At 40.0% G+C, this 22,722-nt stretch overlaps 1 protein-coding gene across 1 annotated transcript in view; it reads left to right on the top strand.

Moving 5' to 3' along the window:
- LOC101571951 (transmembrane and coiled-coil domain-containing protein 5B) overlaps positions 1–22,722 on the top strand; it is a 56,529-nt gene that overhangs the window by 30,546 nt on the left and 3,261 nt on the right. Inside the window, exons 2-9 of the mRNA XM_023703241.1 lie at positions 17,830–17,871; positions 18,597–18,743; positions 19,004–19,121; positions 19,346–19,396; positions 20,048–20,120; positions 20,400–20,401; positions 21,180–21,230; positions 21,654–21,713. Coding sequence (XP_023559009.1) covers positions 17,830–17,871; positions 18,597–18,743; positions 19,004–19,121; positions 19,346–19,396; positions 20,048–20,120; positions 20,400–20,401; positions 21,180–21,230; positions 21,654–21,713 — 544 coding nt within the window. The remainder of the gene's footprint in view (positions 1–17,829; positions 17,872–18,596; positions 18,744–19,003; positions 19,122–19,345; positions 19,397–20,047; positions 20,121–20,399; positions 20,402–21,179; positions 21,231–21,653; positions 21,714–22,722) is intronic.

The raw sequence follows: 22,722 nt of genomic DNA, 5'->3' as shown, positions 1-22,722 counted from the left end.
GGTACAGTGAGGAATAGTTTGCAACAACTAGTGTATAGTTTTCAAAAATATCAGTGTCATGAAAGACAATAGGAGACAATAACTGTCTCCTATAAAAAGAGGACTAACAACACATAGCACCTAGAGGCAGTGTGTGATCTCACATGGAGGAAAAATACCATAAAGGACACTATTGGCAAACTGGCAAAATTGTACTATACAAACAATTGGCATTATGCAAATATGTGTTAAGTGTAAATAACTTAATTTGAATCTATTTGAATTTCAATACTTAGTGTAGACGTAGATGATTGACAGCATGGCAAGCATAAAAGTGAAGATTAGATTCCAGATAAGGAGCTTCCGCCAATCAACGTGAATAGGTTTAGCAAATGGAAAGTGTTTAATCACATATTCACCCCCAAACCCTTGAACATTTGAGGCCTCCAGCAGAAACTGCAGGTAAAACTTTCCTGCCTGCCCCTGACTTCCTCTTCTCCCAGCCCTGCAGGCAATGTAGGCTCCAGGGAGAAGTCTGCTGGCCTCTGCTTTGGCAATGACTGCTCAGACCCTGGCTCAACACTGTCTCTGTGGATTGGCTGCACTCTCTCTCTACTGCCTTTTGCAATCTTCCCTGACCCTCTCCTTCATCTGCCCAGCTCTAGAGTGGAGAACTCCCTTCCTTTCCACTGACAGTTCCTTCACTCTGGGGACTCTGATATGTTGGGCTACACACCAAGGAGGGACTCTTGTGAGTCCTAGATCCTCATGTCCTGTTTCTATAGTGTGAGAATCTTGTTCAATTAAAGGGGTGTTACTCATCTTCATGTCTTCTCCAACTCAAACTCCATCACATAACCATTCTAAACTTTAACTGTCACAAGGTTCTTTGTACTCACTAACAGAGAAAGCTTTGCACTCGCCCCTGCACACTAGACTTGCTCATCACTTGGGCACCAGGCAGGCTCAGTGTTAGGCCCCTGTGAGCCTCCTTCCTGCAGTGACCTTTCCTCTCTCCTCCCTTTTTCTAAGTTCTCCATTATGAGACTCAGTGTGCTTTCCTTGCCCCTTCTCCTGACCTTTGGGCTGTTTTCTTGTTCATTTCTGGTTCTGCTCTGGAATCTGCAGTACAGGAAGTGTCCTGGTAGGGATAAACCCAAAGTGGGAAACAGTGAGGAAGAGAACTACCCACAAGAATCAATTTTCTGAGTAGAAAGGAAAAGAAGCTAGAAACTTACAGTGCAACAGAAAATAGTCCCCGCCAGCCAGTATAGTTCAGTTTCTTATTTGCCTTGTTCCAGTTCCAGTTGCTTCTGTCTCCTAGAAATGGCTGGTCACTGTGATGCGTAGCTGGTCACTGTGATGCACCCTGGATAAGCCAGTCCCCACTGGACAAGCCACTCTGCTCTGTACTTCCTGCTTGCTTATCCCATATAAGCTCTAGACCACCAGAGATCAGGGCCTGACATTCTAAGAGTGATCTTGATCAGTGTCCATCACTGTAAATAAGTCTGCCTCCGAATCCTGTTTCTGTTTTCCATTACATCATGTTAATATTTTCCTGTTTGGCTCCTTTGAAAATAAGAAATAGTGAAACACCACCTAGGTGGCATGAATGAATATAAAACAATCAGTATTCAAAAATGGTCACATTTCTCTTTTCTACATCAAATCAAATCTGTCTGAGTCCAGCCAGTACAGTTAGAACAATGGCACTAAAAAATCACTCAAGACCCCTCTGTCCTAAAAGAGGTAGAAAAGAACAATGAAAACCCAAGAAATATTTGAAGTTCTAGGCAACAGCGCATGCCCTTTAGATCTCCTGGCCTGACCCTCAGTCACTATCATCTCACTTGAACTTTATTAAGGTTTCATAAATATGTACTACATCTCATACATATAATAAAGATCAGAGTGAATTCTGAGACAGCCATACATGTTGAAAGGCCCTGAAACAACTCAACACTCTGTCAAGCATTTCTGTCAATCTTACTAAAAAACCCAGTGGGAAGCACCTGGGCTGTGGTGCACATCTTCAAATTCTAAAAGCAGTACAGTGCTTTTTACTTTCCTGCCATCTGGATACCTCTTTTCTGCTCTTGCCATACTGTTTTGTTGGCATAGACTTACTCTGAGCATACCTTCCTGTGATCTTCAATGAATGGTGTTGCTTTTCACTTGTCATTTGACTATGCACTTGACATTCTTTGTTCATTGTACACAAGAGCCTGGAATCTATTTGGGGATCCATCTTGCAGTAACACCACTTTAAAAAGTCAATGAGATGTCTAATACATTTTTGTGACTTCTTCCTGTGCAATCCTTGTTTATCAGAATTCTGAAATTTTACCATGTAAGAAAATGAGAGAAGAAATAGCCATTGATCTTATAGCACTGCGTCAACATTGTACCTGCCCTGACTGCTGTGAGAACTGAGTGGCAGTTCACCTCACCCAGATCTTACATGCCAGGCTCACCGCCACCCCAGAGACCATGGAGTGTCTTACCTCTGCAGGCATTCTTGGTCTCCTTATAGTATGCACTGGAGCTACTTACAGAGCCTTCAGGCTTGGACCTGAGCACTTTAGAAGCCAGGTTATTTGTAAAAATGAGTGACTTGGGTGTCACTTGGGAGTGATTCACTACATTGAGTGAATATTCCATTTAAATATAGGTTCAGTGTTATCCAACATGATTTTTAAAGATAAATTAAAATTCAAGATTTTCACATCATAGCTCCTGTTTGTAAGATGGTGCCTGCAAACTAAAACATCAGAAGTACATGTGAGTCAGACTTAACTTTATCATCAAATAGTATGCAATCCCCTCACTAGCAGTTTGAAAGCTCAGTTCCAGAACTAAGTCTTCCTTATTGCAACTGGGGCCCCTTCCTACAGTTACTTCAGCCATAAACTATGACTGCCCCTTTCACCTACTACTCCCTATGGGTCGTGAGAACTCGGACACTCAAACACCAAGTGCCTTTCTTTGGGGGTAGAAGGGAACATTGCTATCCTTATGTTTAATTGCATATTTTAACATGAAAGGGAGTTCAAAGGATAATTATCAACTAACACAGCGTAGCCAGGTCAGAAAACAAAATATGCTCCAAAAGTGTTCTCTGCTCTATTCTAATCTCACCCCCCTCTCTCTCCTCCAGAATGTTGACCATTACAAATGGTGCGATAATTATTCTCTTGCTCCTCTTTTCAGGTTTATAACCTGCACATGTACCCTAACATATACTATTCTTGATTGTCTGTTTTGTGCTTTGTGAATCTTGAATTAGAGTACAAGCGTTCTATGATCTGTCTCTTTGTGGGTCACATGATTTAGAGAGATCCATGTGCATTGTTGGGTATAATTGTGAAGTGTTTCTTCTATTGTATATTATAATTGATTTCTCCATTCTACTGCTTGTAAAAATTCAAGTTGCTTTAAATATAATCCTATTTTTAACAATTTTATATGAAATATTGTATGTTCTCTTCTGGAACACAAGTACAAGAACTTTTTCAGGGTATGTTGTATATAGTAAGATTGTTGGCTTGTAGGATGGGTACATGTTTTATTTTGCCATTTATTATTCTTGAAAGTGTTTTTGCTAAAGTGGTAAGTTTCTCTGAATTTTTTGCATACTATTCCAATTTATATCCCACAAATAGTATATATATAAAATTTCTTATTGCTTCACTAAAATTATTAGGTCACACCTAACATTATGCTAAGATTCTCATTTTTTCCCAATAACTACCTGCTAACTTTTCTTTAACACACTCAGTTACAGATACTGTTATGAAGGATAGTTCAGATTTTGGATTTTTTTAAGAATCCCATGTTGCTATATTTTGATTTTGAATGATCCCAGTGTCTTAATAATAATTTGGGGATTCTTAGAATATACATTTCTCTGAGATATTAATAATATAAGAAAAGCATTTTATCATTACAAATTAGATTTTTTTGTATAAAACCAGCTAGTATGTTTCTATCTTGGCAATATTAACTTCGATTACAAGTTTTGCAATTCAACTATTGCCTTGTAAACAAATATTTTTTCAAAAAATTCATTTTAAAGAAAAAGAAACAAAAGCTTAAAACAACAACACAACCCCCTCCCCTAAAATTCCAAAACAAAATGATAGATGGGTAACTATAGTCAGCACATTGCATACTGTTATCTTTATATCAGTTACTCAGAGTATATGATATCAGCATTCAAATGTTTAAACAATTCAACTTATATAGTTCAACAACCTGAGAGAAATCAGCATCATAATTATCTTAACTGATATTATCTATCTATCTATCTATCTATCTATCTATCTATCTATCTTGCATTTTTCCCATTCCCCTAAACTAGTGTCTCTTTCCTTTTGAAGGTTCACCCCATTTTCCAATATCTATTATACATTTGGGTCATATTTACTCTTTCGAATTCTCAAGAGGGAGACAATATGATGCTTACACATTTGAGTCTGTTTTATTTCATTTCTGAGTATGGTCTCAAGTTGCATCCATTTACCTATAAAAGTCTCCAATTTAGTCTTCTTTATGGGTAATTAATACTCCATTATATAAAAATACCACATCTTTTTTATCCATTCCTTGGTTGATGGACATCTGGGTTGTTGCCAAGACCTAGCTATTATAAATTGTGCTTCTGTAGGCACAGCACACATATATTTCTCTGTTATGATGTTTTTAATACTTCTAGGAAGATACCCAGAAAGAGAAGAGCCAAAGAAAATTGGTGGGTCAAGTAGGACCAACAATCCCAGGGTTTTTTTTAGGAATCTCCACACAGTTTCCACAGTGTTGTATCAGTCTACACTCCCATCAACAGTGAAGAAGAGTTCCTTTCTCCTCACAGCACCTGCAGTATTCATTTATTGGTTGCTTTCTTGACAACAGCCAGTCTCTCTGGAATGAGATGGAATCTCAGGGTTGTTTGAATTTTTGTCTCTTGAGTAACAAATGTTATTGAACATTTTTTTATCTATTTATTTGCTATTTGTATTTATTGATCAGAAAAATGTGTATTTATCTCCAATGCCCATTTTTGGGTTTGATCTTTATATTTAGGGGGTGTAATTTTTGAGGTTTTTGTACCTTATTTTTGAGAAACATCAAAGGTTTAGAAGCATTTTTTTCTCACACTGTGGGTTGCATCTTCACTTTGTTGGTGGTTCCTCTTGCTGTGAAAAAGCTTCTTAATAAGAAGAAATCCCAGTTGTTGATTGTTTGTGATATTTCTGTGTGACTGAGGCTTTATTCATAAAGTTGTTGCCTACACCAATGTCTTCAAGAGTTTTACCTAGTCTATCTTCCAACAAATGTAATGTTGTCTGTCTTAAAATTTAGATCTTTAATCCATTTCAAATGTAGTTTAATGCATGTAAAACATATGGGTCTAATTTTAATCTTCAACATGTACAGAGCCAGTTTTTCTTGCACCATTTATTAAAGACACCTTCTTTCTTCCCATGAATGTATTGGGCCCCTTTGTCAAATATAAGATGGTTGAGTATGTCTGGAGTTGTTTCTTCATTGTCTAGTCTTTTCCATTGATCTTTATTCTGTTTTTTCCACAGTACCATGCTGCATGCTGTTTCTTAACCACAGTAGCTTTATAGTATGATTTCAAACCAGGGATTGTGATGCCCCCTGCCTTGCCTTTGTCACGAAAAATTACCTTTGCTATTCTAGGTCCCTTTTAGTTTCAAATGAACTTTATTTTCTCTAATTCTGTGAGATATGCTGTTGGAATTCTGATTATCTGTATAGGAATTTTGGAAGGATGACCATTCTCACTATATTGGTTCTTCCCACCATAGAACAGGGATTATCTTCCATTTTCTGATATCTGCTTCAATCTCCATTTTCAGTCCTATAGCTTGCAATGTGGAAGTCTTTTACACCCTTTATTACACTGAGTCATAGATATTTCATTTTTTGATGCTAGTATAAAAGATGTGGTTTCCTTAATTTCTCTGTCAGTGCATTTGCTCTTTGGGCATAGGAAGGCTATTGATTTTTGATTGTCAACTTTGTATGTAGCTACACTTGCTTATTAAATCTAGCAGATTTTTAGTGGAGTTTTTTGGGTCTTCTAAGTAGAGTATCATGTCATCTGCAAATAGTGATAATTTCACTTCTTCCTTTTCTATGGTTATTCATTTAATTAATTTATTTTATCTTATTGCTCTGGGCAATATTTTTAGAACTGTTTTGAATAAGAGTGGAGACAATGGACATCATTGTCTTGTTCCTGATTTTAGAATGAAAGATTTCAGTTTTTGTCCATTCAGTATGATGTTGGCTGTTAGTTTCTGTCTCAGAGATTATTGTCTCATTGCTGACACAAAATATCTGACCTGCAGACTTAAGGAAAGAAAGATTTACTTAGCTCAGTGTGTGAAGGCTTCAGTCCATGACCAGCTGGCTCCAAGGCAGAGAAACTCTTGGAAGAGGGCAACAATTCATGGTGGCAGAAAGAAGCAAAGCAGTAAGAGCAAAAAGGGATGCACAGCAGTAGCAGTGGCAGTGGCAGAGGCGAAGGAGGAGGCAGAGGCAGAGGCAGAGGCAGAGGAAAGCCTCTGTCTCTTCCTTATATTGCACTGAGGCTATCTGTGGTTGTAGCACTCGCACCCATAATTCCAGAATTGGATTACAAATTTATCACAACCTCTAGAAGCCTGCCCCAATGGCTACATGAGGCTTTGAGGAGAAAGCTAGACAGAAACTCTAACAGTTTGTCATAGGTGGTTTTTATCAGATTTAGGTAAAGACCATCTATTATGATTTTCTATTGAATTACTTTTTATCATGAATGAGGGCTGGACTTCATCAAAAGCTTTTTCTGCATCTATTGAGATGATCATATGATTTTTGTCCTTGGCTCTTTTAAAATGGTGTATTATATTTATTGATTTACATATGTTGAACCATCCCTGCATCCCTGAATTAAATTCTATTTGGTCATGGTGAATAATCTTTTCTCTTTTGTGTGTATTTGGTACAGGTTGTACTCATAGTGATCCTCCTGTTTTCAGCCTCCCCAATGCTGCAGTTACAGGCATGTTTCACCACACCCAGTCTCAGTGGCCAGCTCAGCACAGCCAGGTCAGGGCCAATGCTATGTGTGGTGCTGGGGACAGAGCCTAGGTCCCTGTGTTTGTCTAAGCAGGTGCTTAATACACTGAGTTACCTTGACAGCTCTCACAGTGAATAATCTTCTTGCATTCAGTTAATCTTATTGCATTCAGTTTGCCAGTATCTTATTGAGGATTTTTGCATTTATGTGCACTAGAGATACTAGTCTATAGTTCCCTTGTTTGGCTGGGTCCTTCTGTGGTTTTGGTGTAAGGGTAATATTTGCTTCCAGGTATGAATTTGTGAGTGTTGCTTCCCTTTCAATTTCACTGAAGTATACTTCTTTTTGAGAAGTATTGGTGTTAAGTCTTTTCTAAATTTTTTTATAGAATTCAGCAGTGAGTCTATCAAGGGCTGGGCTTTTCTTTGTTATTAAGATTTTTAATTATGTCTTCAGTTTCGTTGATATCATTTCATTTAGTGTTACTATATTTTCTTGATTCAACTTTGGTAATTCATATGTACCTAAGCACCAGCCCATTTCTTCTGTATTTTCCATCTTATTAGAATACAGGTTTTAGTTTTTTTTTTTTTCTTTTTTGGCAGAACCGGGGATTGAACTCGGTCCCTTGCACTTGCCAGGAAGTGCTTATTCTACTGAATCATCTCCCCAGTTAGAATATAGGTTTTCAAAGTAAGTATAGATAATCTTCTGGCTTTCTCTAGGGTCTGTTGTGACTTTCCTCCTTTACATTCTTATCTGCATGGATTTGGGTCTTATTTTTTAAGAGAATAAAAAATAGTAAAAAAGAAACAAACAAAAAAATAGAAATGATACAGAATTTTGCTAAACAAAATGGTGTGTTCCATGTGGTCTGTTTTGGAGAACATCCCACGTGCCTCTGGGAAATTCAACAATGGTTTTTATATTGCATAGGGTTGGCTTCAAAGTAATTGTTTGTATCACTAGATACAAACATGTGAACTTGGTGTAAAAAATAAAAAATAAAAATTTGAAGCATGGATAAGGTTTATCGATTTTACTGAACTTTACAAAGATCCAACTTTTCAATTAATTGCTTCTTTGTGTTTCATTTTTAAAGTCTCTTATGCATTAATTTCTGCTGATATTTATAATTGCTTCCCTCCTATTAGTTTTTGGCTTAGTTTGCTCTTCTTTTTCTAGACATTTGAGATTCAGCTTTATATTGCTTATTTGTGCTTGTTTTATTTTCCTGATATTGGCATTGAGTGCTATAAATATCCCTCTTAGGACTGTTTTCATTAAGTCCCAGAAGTTCTGGTATGTTGTATTGTCATTGTCATTTAATTGTAGAGAATGTCTAATTTATGCTTTAATTTCATCTGTGACCCATTGGTTGTTCAGGAGGGTGCTATTTAATTTCCATGTGTTTATGAAGTCTTGTGGTTTCTTTTACCACTGATTTCCATTTCATTGCACTATGGTCTGATAATATGCATGGGATAATTTCAATTCATTTGTATTTACTTATTTACTCAAGTGTGTTCTATGTGGTCTGTTTTGGAGAACGTCCCACGTGCCTGTGGGAAATGTATTCTGATATTGTAGGGTAGAACACTCTGTAGACATATACTAAGCCATTTGTTGAAAAGTTTGGTTCAGTTCTATTATTTCATTGATTTTTTGTCTAGTTTGTCTTTTGGTGGCAGTGGGGTACTGAAATACCCCAATATAATTGTATTAGTGTTCATTTGATATTTAATGCCCATTGATATTTGTTTTATATAGCTGGCTACACTGGTAAACAAATCTTAATGACTTTGCAAATTTATATGTTATTCTATTGGTTTTGATTGACAAATAGTCTTAATATTATGAAAAGTTATATGAAGTGCAAAGTAATAGGATCTCTTCTAAATCTCAAGTGATTTAATGTTTTCATATATCTGCATGTGAAGCAGGGAGTGCAAGTTTCTAAAAATACATAATAAAGCTACATTTTCTTTTTCAGATATACAATCTAGTAATTGGAAACTAATTTTCCTTGGTTAGAAAGTAGAGTTAATTCCTGACACAGAAACAATTTGTCTTATCGTGGTGTGACATTTGTGGAGACCTAAAATAGCATGTTGAGAAGAATCCTTTTGGCTTATGGGATTTTGAAAAGAAAGATTAAAACGACATTGTGCACCCATATGCATTAGCATGGATCTTCACTTTAGCCAGAATACAGGAGCAAAACATGGGTTCTTAGTAAAATAAGCTGTTGAAAACAAAAAGACGAACTTGAAACAATGCATAAGAGCCTTTCATTCTGTTCCTCTGAGCTCCAGAAGCTGAGAGTTCCCCTGAGGCATTACTTAAAATGGACTTTGAGTGAAGAGGGGTTGTAAAGGTCCAGGGGAGGGGTAATTTTAAGACTTATCCAAAGCATGTAGGTGTTAAAAGGTCACTGGCATCTCCACACAGGTAACACCATTCTTTCTGTTTGCTCAGATGATATGAGTAAAATTAAATAAAGGAGGCAGGGGAGCATTTGGCCATGGGTTTGCAGCAAATGGTTCACATTCATGGATTATCTGCTGTGCAGATAAACCAAAAAAAGGGACTCATGAACCTTACTCTTAAAAGTTGCTATCTATGAGTAGTAACTACAAAGCATGGTGTGCCTCACAGAAGGATCTAAATAGACCTCACAAATAAGTTTTGCAGATATATCAGCTAAGGGTTACTACTGTTGCTTGAGAATCCAATAAAAATGTGTGTGCTTGCATATATCTATCTACCAATACTATGAAAAAATCTATCTTCTACAACATTTTCTAGGAGATTTGGAAATTAAATGCTGCAACACTATTGGACCTAACTAAATTGTCAACGTCCAAACAACTGATTTTTGTGAAAATTTTTTGCAAAGTACCATTCCACGGAAAAAGGATAGTTTTTCCTACAAATGGTGCCAGAGCAGTTGGATACTCATAGGCAAGAAAAAGCAAAAAGAAAATAACCTTGACATAAGACTCACACCTTACAGAAAAATTAATCAAAATTGGACCATATAAATGTAAAAGGCAAAATTACAAAACATTTAGAAGAAAATATTGGACAAAATGTTAATGTCCAAAGGCTTATAGATATGAAACCTAAAACATGATCAATAAAAGAAAAAATATCTACAAATTAAGAAAAATTTAGAAATTTATTTTGTGAAAACTCTCATTAAGAGGATGAAAGAACCAAAAAGAGACTGGGAAAAACATAGTGAAAACCATATACCTGACAAAGAGTTCATATCTAGACTGTATGAAGAATTTGCTGAGCTAGTTATGGTACCCATTCCTATAATCTCACTACTAAGATAAGGATTAGTCTAAGGTGGGGCTCAGACAGGAGGAGTGCGAGTTCAAGCCCAGCCTGGGCAGCTTAGTGACTTGGCATGGTGGAGCAGAGAGATTCATCTCATGGTGGGAAGATAGGGGGAGGGGAGGGGAAGGGAGGGGAGGTCAGAACAGGAAGGGAAAGGAGAGGAAAGAGACTTGAGTCCCAGGGTTCCTTCCAAGGGCATTCTTAACATCTTTAACTTCTTGAGGTCTGCACTGCAACTTTAGTCCCACTTTTACAACCTGTATAACTTAGTGACTTAGCAAGACCTTGTCTCAAAATTTAAAGTAGGACTGGAGCTACAGCTTTGTGTAAAGCGTCCAGGCTCAATCCCTAGTTCTGCATCACACACACACACACACACACACACACACACACACACACACACTTCATTTAACTCAAGAGTTAATGAAAGAAATAATGCAATTATAAAATGGGCAAAGAGATGAAGAGAGTATATGTTATGACTTGTGTCTAGAAGTTCCTCCAAAGTTCATGCAGTTATATAGGTGGGACCTTTTCAGAGGCAGCTGGATCTAGAGTGTGTGGAATATCCTTTACTAGGTGAATATTTAACTGAATTATAGAGTATTCTCTTTTTTTTTTTTTTTTTGGGGAACCGGGGATTGAACTCAGGCCCTTGCGCTTGCTGGGGAAGTGCTTATTCCTTCTGTATTTTCCATCTTATTAGAATACAGGTTTTAGTTTTTTTTTTTTTTTTTTTTTGGCAGAACCGGGGATTGAACTCAGGCCCTTGCGCTTGCCAGGGAAGTGCTTATTCCACTGAGCCATCTCCCCGGCCCAAAAATGATGTATTATTATATAAAACAATTTCAATTGAACCTTAAGGATGGAAAAAAGCCACTCTGAGAAGAGCATCATCATACACTTCCACTTAGGTAACATTCTTGAAGGGGTGGAGTTAGAGAATAGAAATCAGATTATATTTGCCAGGGGTTAGGAATAGCAGAGGAGAACAAGGCTGTGTTGTCAGGGCTACTGGGGAGTCGGATAAGGAAAACGTGAAGATAGGGTGGTTCTGATTGTTACAGCGGTAGTGGCACACCCTTATCCTTGCAATAAACACATAAAAATATCCACACACATTTTACTGCTGTCAATTTCCTGGTCTCAGTATTATGCTACAGTTTTAAAAAGTTACTTAGAGAAAATTGAGTTATGGATACACAGGCTATGTTAGATTTCTATCACTGTGCCAAGAGGAAGAAAGGTGTATTTTGGCTCCTCACTTCAGAAGTCTCAGTCGAAGGCTGTTAGCCCTATTGTTCTGGGCCTGCAGTGGGGCAGAGCACCGGGCTGGCAGGTCGTGGCTGAGCAGAGAGGCTCACCTCATGGTGGCTGGGGTGCACAGAGAGAGAGAGAGGCTGATGCCCTGACATGCCTCCCAAGGGCACTCTTCGCAGCTGAGTTCCACTCTCACAGATTCATGCCTTGCCCTTTGTGGAAAGGCTGGCAGGGACTCTGCTCCTGACACATACTTCAGGGCCTTTCAGGGCTTTCCTCAGAAATTGTGATGGAGGAAGTCTTTGTGACCCTTAATGCCATTAAGGTCTGCTGCCAGCAGGTCTGTTGTAACAGGGTTGACACAGCCTGCCTGGACAGCTGAGTGTGGTGTGATGAATGCTGAGGAAACAATTCTTTCAGCAGCTCTGGGCACGCAGGGCATAATTTTTTTTCCTATTCTCACTATAAACCTGGCTAAAAGCAGCCAGCAATGCCCAGGCTATAGTCTGATATGCTGTGCTACCTTAAAATTTCCTTCCTACCTTAAAATTGCCATATTAGTCTACCACATTTAAACTCAATTTCATACAAAAATCTCAGGACATGGACAAAATTGCAACCAGTCTTTTGCAAGAAGGCAACACGAGTGGCCTGCCATCCAGGTCTCAGGAGGGCTCTCCTTCCTGTCTGAAGCCTTCTCAGCACAGTTTTCATCATTCAGGTCCCTCCCAGCATCCTGCTCTTGTGAGCTCACGTCAGAAGGTCCATAAACTCTGCTTGCAGCATGCTAAGGTCTTCCCAGCCTGTTCCTCCAAGCTGGCTCCCACAAGCAGCTCTGAGACTGTGTGAGCCACAGGGTCTGATGCAGTCGCAGCAGCAGCTCCATGTCCTTTTATTAGTCTTTTGTTAGTCACTGTTCTGTCACTATGACAAACTAGCAGAAAAAGACTTAAAGGAAGAAAGACTTGCCTTGGCTCACAGTCCTAGAGCGTCCAGTTGTGCTCACTCTTGCTCCTGAGCCTGCTGTAAGGCAGAGCACTGTGGGTGTGAGGTGCAAGAGCTCTTAATTTCAGGGCAGCTGGGGGTGGGGTCTGGGCCCAACTGTCCTTCAGGGACGTGCTCCCAAGGACCTACCTGCTCCAACTGTGCCTCATTGTCTAGTTTCCATCACCTCCCAAGAATGCCACCCTGTGGGGACCAAGGCTTCAATGGACAAGACAATCTAATTTGAACCACATTATGGGACCTCTCAATAGTATTTTGTCAATTTATTATTTGAAAATAAAAATGATATTATCATCTTGAAGCAATCCTTCAGAGGAAGATGAGAATGACTAAAAACACTAAGAACTCAGGATACTGGATTCTGCTGGATCAAGTTGAAAATCTTACATGATGATTGAGAAATGCTATGAATTTTAGACCACCTAGCATGTATTGTAAATAATACATGCACTCACTTCTCTATCCAAAGTGTAAATTTTTTACTTGTAATTAGCATAATTTATTCAAATTTCCATTTCTATCAATAAAAGTGCCCAATTTCTCTCTCTCTCTGTCAACTACTGAGTAAATTTGTTCACAGTTGTTCAAAACAAAAAATTATGTAACAAAGGATGGTGAGTGAAGATACAGCCTGGAGTAATGTCTTATGATGAGAGGGGAGTGGGGGCTATTAATAATGCTGAGCCAATTTGGATGCTTTTAATAATGATGAGAATTACTGTTATGATCTATGGAGCACTTATTTTCTGTCAGCCACTTCCGAATAGCTTCCCACTATGTTTTTCTAAGGTCTTTTTCAACCTCACAATGATTTTAGGAAGTGGATACTTATTAACTTCATCATATAAATGAGAGAGTCAAGCCCCAGGAGGACTGAATACCGTTTTAATTCCTCACATCTGGGAAGCTTTACTGGTCAGCTTTTTGTTGCTGGGACACGGTACCTACCACCCTCTACTTAAGGGAAGAGAGCTTCAGTTAGGGTCATGGTTCCAGACTGCCATTAGCTGCCTCAAGGCAAGAACATTGTGGTGAAAGAGTGGAGAGAAGCTGCTCAGCTTATGGCTTTCAGGAACAAGAGCGGGGAAATCGCAGCAAAGCCCAGGTCCAGGGACCAGATACAATGCTGAAGAGTATGCTCCAGAATCCACCCAGACCCAGACAGAAATGCCCCTCATCAATTCTCTTGATGGCTCCCAAGGCAATCAAGTTGCCAACTCAGCTTAATTGTCACAACAGTAGCATGCCAGAGCTGGGTCTGACTCCCAAGCTAACGCTCTCATCTGTGCACTGAACCACACTCCTGTTACTCATGTACACATCTACTATCTCCTTCCATATGTGCCTACATCTATATCTACCTCTGGATCATCTGCATCAATGTCATATTTAATACAAAACAATGGTAAAGTAAGTTAAAACTTATAACCCTGTAAATAAGAGAATAAGGCCAAAGGAAATATCTAGAAACCGTAACTTTCAGTAGAATGATAACTATTTGGGGCTTCAAATATGAATTTGAGACTCTTGGTGTGGAAGGGAACAGAACAATATGATCACTCGCAGTGCTCATAAGCTAAAAGTGTCCATTATGGAAAGTTTCGTAGACAGTTTATGTGATGGCTTTAAGGAAAAGCAGCAGGACGATGGAGAAAAATACGTTCATCACCAATGATTCTAGAACACAGGCACCTGCTTCTCTGGGATAGTTAGCAGAGGCTTTCAAATTACATCTATGCTGGTTTTGGATCAGCTTCCTGGGGGATACGGCCTTCTGTTGAGAAATCTGCCATCATGCCTGTCACCAATGAGACCATGCTAACGCATGTGTATGGATGAGAGTCTCTCAGGTGTGTTGGAAGGCGAAAAGGCTGAAGAACATCTGTTGTACATAGAGGGAGAAGCAGGAATCCTTTACTCATACGTGTATACTAAAAACAGTTCAGTATATGTGGTACAGCTTGTGTCCCGAGGTTTCCCCATAGCCTCTCGCCTTTACCGGGGGGAGGGGGGTTCCAATCGGAGGTGGCTGGATCTAGTTTGTGATTGCGTCACGGTCCAATGCTGGGATATCAGGTGCTATAGCTGCCCTTGCCCTGGCTCAGCCAACTACATCCAGCATTCAATACAGGGAACAGAAAGAGTCTTCTCTCTGTCTGTCTGTCTGCCTGCCTGTCTGTCTGTCTGTGTCTGTCTGTCTGTCTGTCTCTCTCTCTCTGTCTCTCTCTCTCCTCTCTCTCTCCCCCCTCTGACCTGCTTTTGCTGTCTTCTGCTGCTATGAACAGGTGCTCCCGTGCCATGTGCCACCCTGCCTCAGAGCCAGCCGATTATGGACTGAAACCACCACACACTGTGAGCTGAATAAACCCTTTCTCTTTCTCTTTGAGTGTTGGATATTTTGTTTCAGCAACAAGCAAAAAGTAACTGAGACAATGCGTCATATTCAAAAGTTAGATGAAACAGAAATGAACTGCATTATTACGTTGGGAGAATGGGTGAAAATTAGGTATTACTGCACCTCAGACACTGTTAACTTTACACTTATTATTCGATTTAGTAAAAATCAAAATTTGAAAAGTAGCAGTAACACTCATTTTGCAGTTGAGGAGATGAGCTCACAGTGACTAAAAACTTGCTCAAGGCATCCAACTACTCTTGCAGGATGTAAGGGAAACAGGAGCACCTTACTCAGGGAACCAGCTCACCTGATCACTTTGAAACAGCGAAGCAAAGGACAGGGGAGAGGTTCCAGCTTTCATGCACTTGGTCAAGGGAGCTGGTCCTGGGCACGGAACTCCTGGGTGGGCAGGAGGAGAACAAAGGCTGCTTGGCAGGCTGGGACAGTTTTGCCTCTTGGTGTCCCTGCTTGGACATAGTAGGATGCTATGGGACCTGGTGGTTATAAAATTTCACTCAGAAGGACAAAAGCTACTACTTCACTACAAAGTTCTAGGATAGAAAGAAACGCATGTGCATTCTGGATCAAAGCCAGTTTCCTTCCATGAGCGTCAGTGCCCCTGGAGCACAAGTAAGAAGGAAAATAAAAATAACTAATTAAAATATGCTCTCCAGGAGCTTATGGACTAAGTATGGGATGAAGACAATATTAAAAATAATACAAAATGCCCAAAGGCTGAAGGAATTTGTTTTGGTAGACCTGAGGTTTAGTTTTAAGGAAGTTGCAGAAGCATCGTCAGCCTTTGAGCAGAGTTGAAAAGAATGGCTAAGACTCTGACAGACACTCCTGCATGTGGGACGTTGCTGGAGAAGGCTGAGTCTTCTGCCTGGCATTTTCAGAGGCCTCAAATTACTGTAACTTACCTGGAAAAGCTTTGGTTTAAACCAAGAAAGGAGCTAACTTGGGTCAGAGGTGAGGTCTGAAGTACAAGCACATTCTTGAATGGATGTCTCTGAAATTCCATACCCTACCTTACATTCTTAGCATAACAAAAGAATCCAAGAATGCTTAGCAGAGGGATTCTGATATGTGAAATTCCATCAGCTGGTCTAGTAGTCTAAGACCTCAAACATGAAAGGGGGATTGTGAAGGAGTGGTCAGCAGAATTGGGTCTTTGGATCCCATGCTCCTTCTTCCTTCTTCCTTCTCTCCTACACATAATCATTCCACTGTGGCAAAACCAGACCCTTCCTAGTGACTTGAGTGTCATCTGATGGAAATTCAAGGGTTTTTTTTTTTGTTTGTTTTGTTCTGCAAGTCCAATAATCCAAATGGATGAAAATGAGGGCTTATTTTGCTCACAATAAGACTTCTTTCATGTATTTCTGATTAGAGATTCATGATTTGGACCCAAAAGCTGAAGTGTGTGACGCTGACATGCAGAGATCATGGATGAGAAACAGGGTGGTCACAACTAGTGGTGGACCTGGAGGCTCAGGGGGATGAAACAGAAGCCCACTTTTGGGCTTACTCTTCTATTTTTTACTCCTAAATTTTCTGAAAGGCTTGGCTTAGAGATAAATGCTCAATAAGTTTGCCAATAAGCCTACCTAAGTATATCAACCTTTACCCAACATGGTAAATGCACATAAGAGAAATTGCTTCAGAACAGATTTAAACTCTGCCCAGAAATGCCTGTATATCTCATGGCTGTTTCAGAAGACATCTGAACTGTCCTAAATTTCTGAGCTGTGCTCCTATTGTGAGGTTTTGCCACCTCACCCATCCCTACCCACTATGACATACTGCCCAGCCAGCCAGATATAAAAGGCCGCGCTGCGCGTGTTGGGCTCAGTCAGAGAGGCAGCGCCTTTTTGAAGCACCTGACTTTGAGTTGGGAATCTCTTCTTGCAGTAGAAGAAATCTCAGTTGAGAAAAGCCAGGTGAGTTTCAGAGGGTATGATTTGGATTCCTTGGGTGTAAAAAGAGGAGAAAGAAAATACAGGCAATGTGATGGAATGAGAAGGTGGGAGGAGAAATTGAAAAAGGAATTAAAATGAGAAAGTTTCAATACTCAGACAAAAGGAGAGAAGACAAAAGGCGAAAATAGAAAAGAGTTGTATTTTTTTTTCTTTTAAATGGGGCTTTGTTCTGAACTTTAGAGTTGGCACAATGGCATCGCAAAGAAGATGCCATCTTTGGAAACTTAGTTTGTGTCTTCATTGGTAGCATTGTTTGTTGCTCATGATGCAGTTTCAGGACCAACTCAGCCTGTTACATCTGGAGTTTAATGGAAGGTGGGAGGGCAACACACTAATAGAAATCCAACAGCCAGTTTTGGTAACTCTTACTCTTCTAAATTTTTTTTCTGTTTCCTTAAAGGTTTGGGTTAGTAATAAATTCTCAGTAAGTTTGTCAGAATTTAGACATGAGAACTTTTAACACTTCACTCAACAGGTCAAATACATATAAGGAAAGGAAAAGTTGGCCAAACAGTAAAATTTCAGGGAAAAAAAATCCTTTATGTTTATTTATGTGGTGTTAAGCTAGTCCTATTAGTGATATTTAGCTTTTGTAAAGTATTGCAGTTAATACTGGAATGTGAGTGTGGAAGTTTTTGCTTTTTTCTTGGCTGTTTTGTCTAACTGGAGGGTCTAAAGGTGGCCTGTTCCTTCCTAGGCAAGCACTATGTTAGATGATATGGCCTTTGTTTCTGTGACACATATTTGTATTACTATTTTAGGAAATTTACAATGGAAGACGAACAAAACCTGATGGGTGATATGTAAGTAATGCGAACAACCAGGGCATTCAGGAGGGGCTAGGGCATTAGGGGCTGTCTCCAGAATCCAGCCAGGAGGGGGACCTCAGTTGTGTAGGAAAGCATCTCCCTTAGCTTAGGAAAGTTTCCAAGGGTGAAATAACTTCAGCCTCAGTTCTCTGTACTTCAAGAGAATATAATGGAGTTTTCAGGGACAGTCAATGTCTCACACAGTGAACTGATTTTTGTGAGGAAAAGATCCATTTTCCCCTTGTCTTCTAATCAGTCTAGATTTCTGCCTGCCTGTCTGATTTTTCCTTCTTTAAATATTTTATGGGTATTGTTTAGATTCCCCATACTTCATATAAAATTTTTGAAAATAAGATTATTCATGTGAAAAAACTTTTCTTCATGTAAGAAACTTTTCTTCATAATGTGGGGGAGCTTGAGTGGATTTCACTTGAAATATTCAGAACTATAATGTGAGGGCTGGAGGGTACAATTGAGGGGTAGAGTTTACCTAGCACACATGCGCTTCTAGGTTCACCCTCTAGCGTCAAAAAAACTAAATTTTTAAAAATGTGCTTTGACTCTAAGAATTTACCTCATTCAAAAACACTTTACATAAATTCATTATGAAAAAGTCACTCTGGTTAGGCATGTTTGTAACAGAAGAAGAGCTGAAATAAAAATCTTAGGGCTCGCGTGTTTTTCTGTCCTGGCTTTAGTCATACTATTTTTTCCTCTAGGCTAATGATGGAAATAGCAAATTTAGAAGCCACAAAACAGAACCTCGACCGTCTGAACTCAGACCTTGAAAAGGATCTACAGACACTGGATGAGGCAAATGAGGCTCTTCTTAGAAAAATTCAAGAGAAAGAAAAAACTATTCAAAGGTTAGACTCCTTACCTGGCGGTCCTGGCCTTGGAATAGAAAAAAAGTGGGAGGAGGGTCTATTTCCCTGATGGCACGTCTTAGCCTGTGTAAATCCTGAAATATTGACAGAATTTTGTTTTAAAATCTCCACATTAGGTTTTTACCATCATCACAGTGAACAATCACTCTGCTCCCTGAAACTTTGGTAGTAGCTTCTGAGGTGAGGGCCTTAGCAACTTCCTTGGGGCTAAACTCTACCTGAGTGACTCTATTTTTCAGCCTGGAAAAGGATCTTGCCAAATCGGCTGAAAAGGATGAGGAGAAGGAGGAGTTGAACCAGATCATATCTGAGAAGGAAGAAGTCCTGAAGGACTTGGAAGTGGAGACAGCAAAGCTGGTAAGGAGGCTTCTGTAAAGGATTGTCCACCTGTAGAAAGCAGACCTGTTTTAGAGTTCTTTGAGAATGAAGTGCTCCACCTGGGGCTGAGGCTTGAATTTGTCTCAAATTCTCCATGTAGGGTCAGAGCACATTTATATGTGGTTCCCTTGTCCTCAGATATTATTTCAGTGGGTTATCAAAATAAAACCACATTTGTTCTTTTTACTTCCCCTTTCCTACAGGAAAAAAGGAATATTAATCTAAAGAAGAATGTGGGGGAGCTTGAGGAGAAGGTAAGAGAAGCCCAGGGTTTGAGATTGCTAGGATCTCTTTATAACACAAAGTATGGTGGAGTGGGCTGGGATCATATGAGGGTCCCATGGACACTCAGCGTGAGGAAATGCCTTGTGTGCAACAAGAAGGGCTGTTCTCCACACCCCAAAGTCTACATTGAAGCAAGGGTCATTTCTTAGGAATCCCAATATGTTCCACTCAGAAAAAGGGGACAATGGGAAAACTCTGTGCACTCTGTTACCCATCACCTTGTGAACCTTTGAAAAAGTAATGACTAATGCCAGCATTTGTCTTCTGAGAATTGTAGATTGTGGTGACAGGGCTAATGGATGACAGATAATAAAAAAAAAAATTTAAAAAAGGATGACACAGAGAGAGAAAACGTGTCCCTCCTTCCATAGCCCCTCCATGTCATCCTCTGCTTCCTCTCTCATCATTGTCCTCTCCATCTACTCTGGCTTCCAGTAGCTATCGAAACAGAAAGGGCTGTCCAGCTAGAGTGGGGCCAGGCAGCTTTTGTGTCAGGACCTGAACTGAATTAGTAACTGCTTTTCTGTAACCCAAATGCCTGAGTCTGCCACTATCCTGGGCTTATATGTGTTATTGTATGTAGCTTACCAAGTCTCATGGTTTGGGGAATGATTTTTCAGATTTCAAGAGGGTTTAAGAATGTTGGCCCTACTAAAGAAATGCTGAAGCAGACTTTGGAAGAACTTAAGGTGAGTAGAACAGCATCTAGAGGTTTTCTGGGAGATACAAGCATTTTAACAAGCAGTTCTCAGGTAAGAACTGCTTTCAAGGGCCTTCCTGGGCACATCTGTGTGGTTAACAAAGGTAAGCTGATGCCCTTGGTCCCTCTTCCTGATGACACGCAGGACCTTTATGATGTAGCCAGGAGCAGAGATGAGTGCAGTGCCATCAAGAGGAGAGAACTGCTCAGAGCGCTTGGCATCCACAGTTAAAACATATGTTCTTAAATGTTCACTGGGGTCTTCCTTCAAGAAGTTCATAATACATGAGGACACACAAATATGGACGTTTAAGTAGGAAATGCTAACCTCCAATTTGTATGTCTGTGTGCTCAACTGATGTTCCAAGCTTTGGCTCATAGGCCAAGTTAAGTTCTATTGTTAAATTTTATTTTATTGGGATTTTTTTTTTTGTAAGCGCAAAGCAAACCAATGAAGATAAATTTTTGACTCAATGTCTTAAAATGGCACATAGTAGATACAGTGATTAGTTGATGAATGAATGAACTGGACTCCCACTAGGGGGCAAGAACTCTACTGGAAAGCCTTAGATTTATGTGGCAAATATGGTCACTTGGTCAGGGCCACCATATAAGGACCCTACTGCCCTATGTTGTTTTCTAAAAAACAGCACTGATATTTCTGTTTTGGGTCCCTTTGTGGTTCAGAGGGCATGTGTACTGTACTAAACTTGACTGAGAATAATAGTCCAGGGAGCTTTTATCAGTCCATCCATAGGATGATGGGAGAAGGGAGAATGGTGAGCCTGCCTGGGGAGTGAGCCTACTCAGGTGTAAATGTGGGCTCTGCACTGTGCAACTTACCTAAGGTACATACTTCTCTGTGTCTGTTTCTACATTTGAAAAATGGGGGTGATAACCATGCCCACTCTAGATGAAAATATGTTCTCAGCACATAAGAGCCTTTCTTACCAAGCTCTCTGCTGGCCAGGGGAGGGTGATTATATCATATTTGCTTCACACAGAAGAATGTTACTAGCTTCCTTTTTCCTTATTGCCTTCTTTAGGCAAAGCTACAACAGTCAACAGAGGCCTGTGCAAAGCAAGAAGAGGAAATGGCCAAGGTAGAACAGTGTCCCTTCCAATAAGGGTTCCCAGGGTAGAAGGGAATATCAAAACAAACACATGTCAGGGGAGCAAAACCACTCCAGTAACAAATGACTTACTGAGCTGAATGCAGATGAAGAAAGTTTTATTAAATGTAGTGAGCTTACCACTGTTATGGTTCTCTAATCTCATAAACCATTGTTGAACCCTAAAGTTCATTGGCTCATAACATTCCAAAGTGTGCTAGGGCACAGACAACCTAGGCAAACCATCTCCTTTGCTCAGTTAGACCCTGTGGGTGAGTGATGATGTCACCTCTTTGTGAGATGGTTGTTGCTAGGTAACCAACCAAATGTTTTCTGTGCCAGTTAGGTTTTTCAAGGAGCAGCCTAGGCTTGGTTCTGATTTAACACATGACATTTGCTAATTCTTTTCCCTAGGTGAAGAATGACTATGAATTTATTCGAGAGCGTTGTGAAGACCAGGTCCATTGCATAAAGGTAGACACTTCAGAGTGGAAGCAGAATTTCCCCAAAGCCATGAGATTATTGATTTCTCATCAGGCTAGGATTTGCCTACATGGAAAATGCTTTCTGTGCAACAGTCAGCAACAAAAACAGATATTAGTCTGTTCCAGGCACTGTGCTAAGCACTGGCATACAGCACTTTCCTCAATTTTCCCAGAAATTATGTGACTAATTCTTTTGTTAACTTTTGTTTTTGATGAGGTTAAATTGCTATGACAGACAGGCCCTGCCAAATAGCTCAGCAGATTAAAAGACCTGCTTAGGCAAACCCAGCAGCTGGGGTTTGATCCCCAGAGTGCCATGCAGACGTGCTGAGATGGCAATTGAGACTGGACATGGTGGTGCATGCCTGTAATCCTAGCTTTTGGGAGGCTGAGCACAGGCTAATCGCTACGAGTCAATCTATGTAGTGAGACCCTATAGACCCTGTACTAAAATACAAAACAAACAAAAACAATTATGACAGAGAGGACACTGAGATTGGGAATTGGGTAACACTCAAGTGTGGAGGACTTCCTAGGCAATTGTCTTTGAAAGAGGAGCAGTTGTCTCTATTTTGGCTGAGCCTGACCTTATTTCCATGTATTGATATGTACAGAGCTCGCTAGGACTTTTTTCTTTATCCCTTCAATTGACTTTAAGCAGTGCTGATGGTAGTCTTTGAAGTTGGCTGCAGGCGTGTCTCCCCCCAGAACCCCTACCCATTGTTTTCCCTCATGTGAGCTTGGAAGAAGAGCCAATGCTCTACAGATTGAGCCTATCGTGAGAGGCTATGACTTCCTGGGACTTGAAAGATTTCACATCAGAGCTGAAGGACCCCACAACATTAGATACTGAGTTGTGTAATGCAGATTGCTCTTTCTGCATACCTTTCTCTCTGCATATTGCAGAGGTGAATATGGGCCTCCAACCTCCTAGCCCAGCTCACAGCACTGACGTACTTCCTACAATGCTCACAGCCACTGACCCTCAAACTACTCCC

This window comes from Octodon degus, unplaced genomic scaffold (assembly GCF_000260255.1).
Source record: "Octodon degus isolate 3935 unplaced genomic scaffold, OctDeg1.0 scaffold00166, whole genome shotgun sequence".
NCBI classification, from domain to species: Eukaryota; Metazoa; Chordata; class Mammalia; order Rodentia; family Octodontidae; genus Octodon; species Octodon degus.
This window is presented reverse-complemented; position numbering and strand designations above follow the sequence as displayed.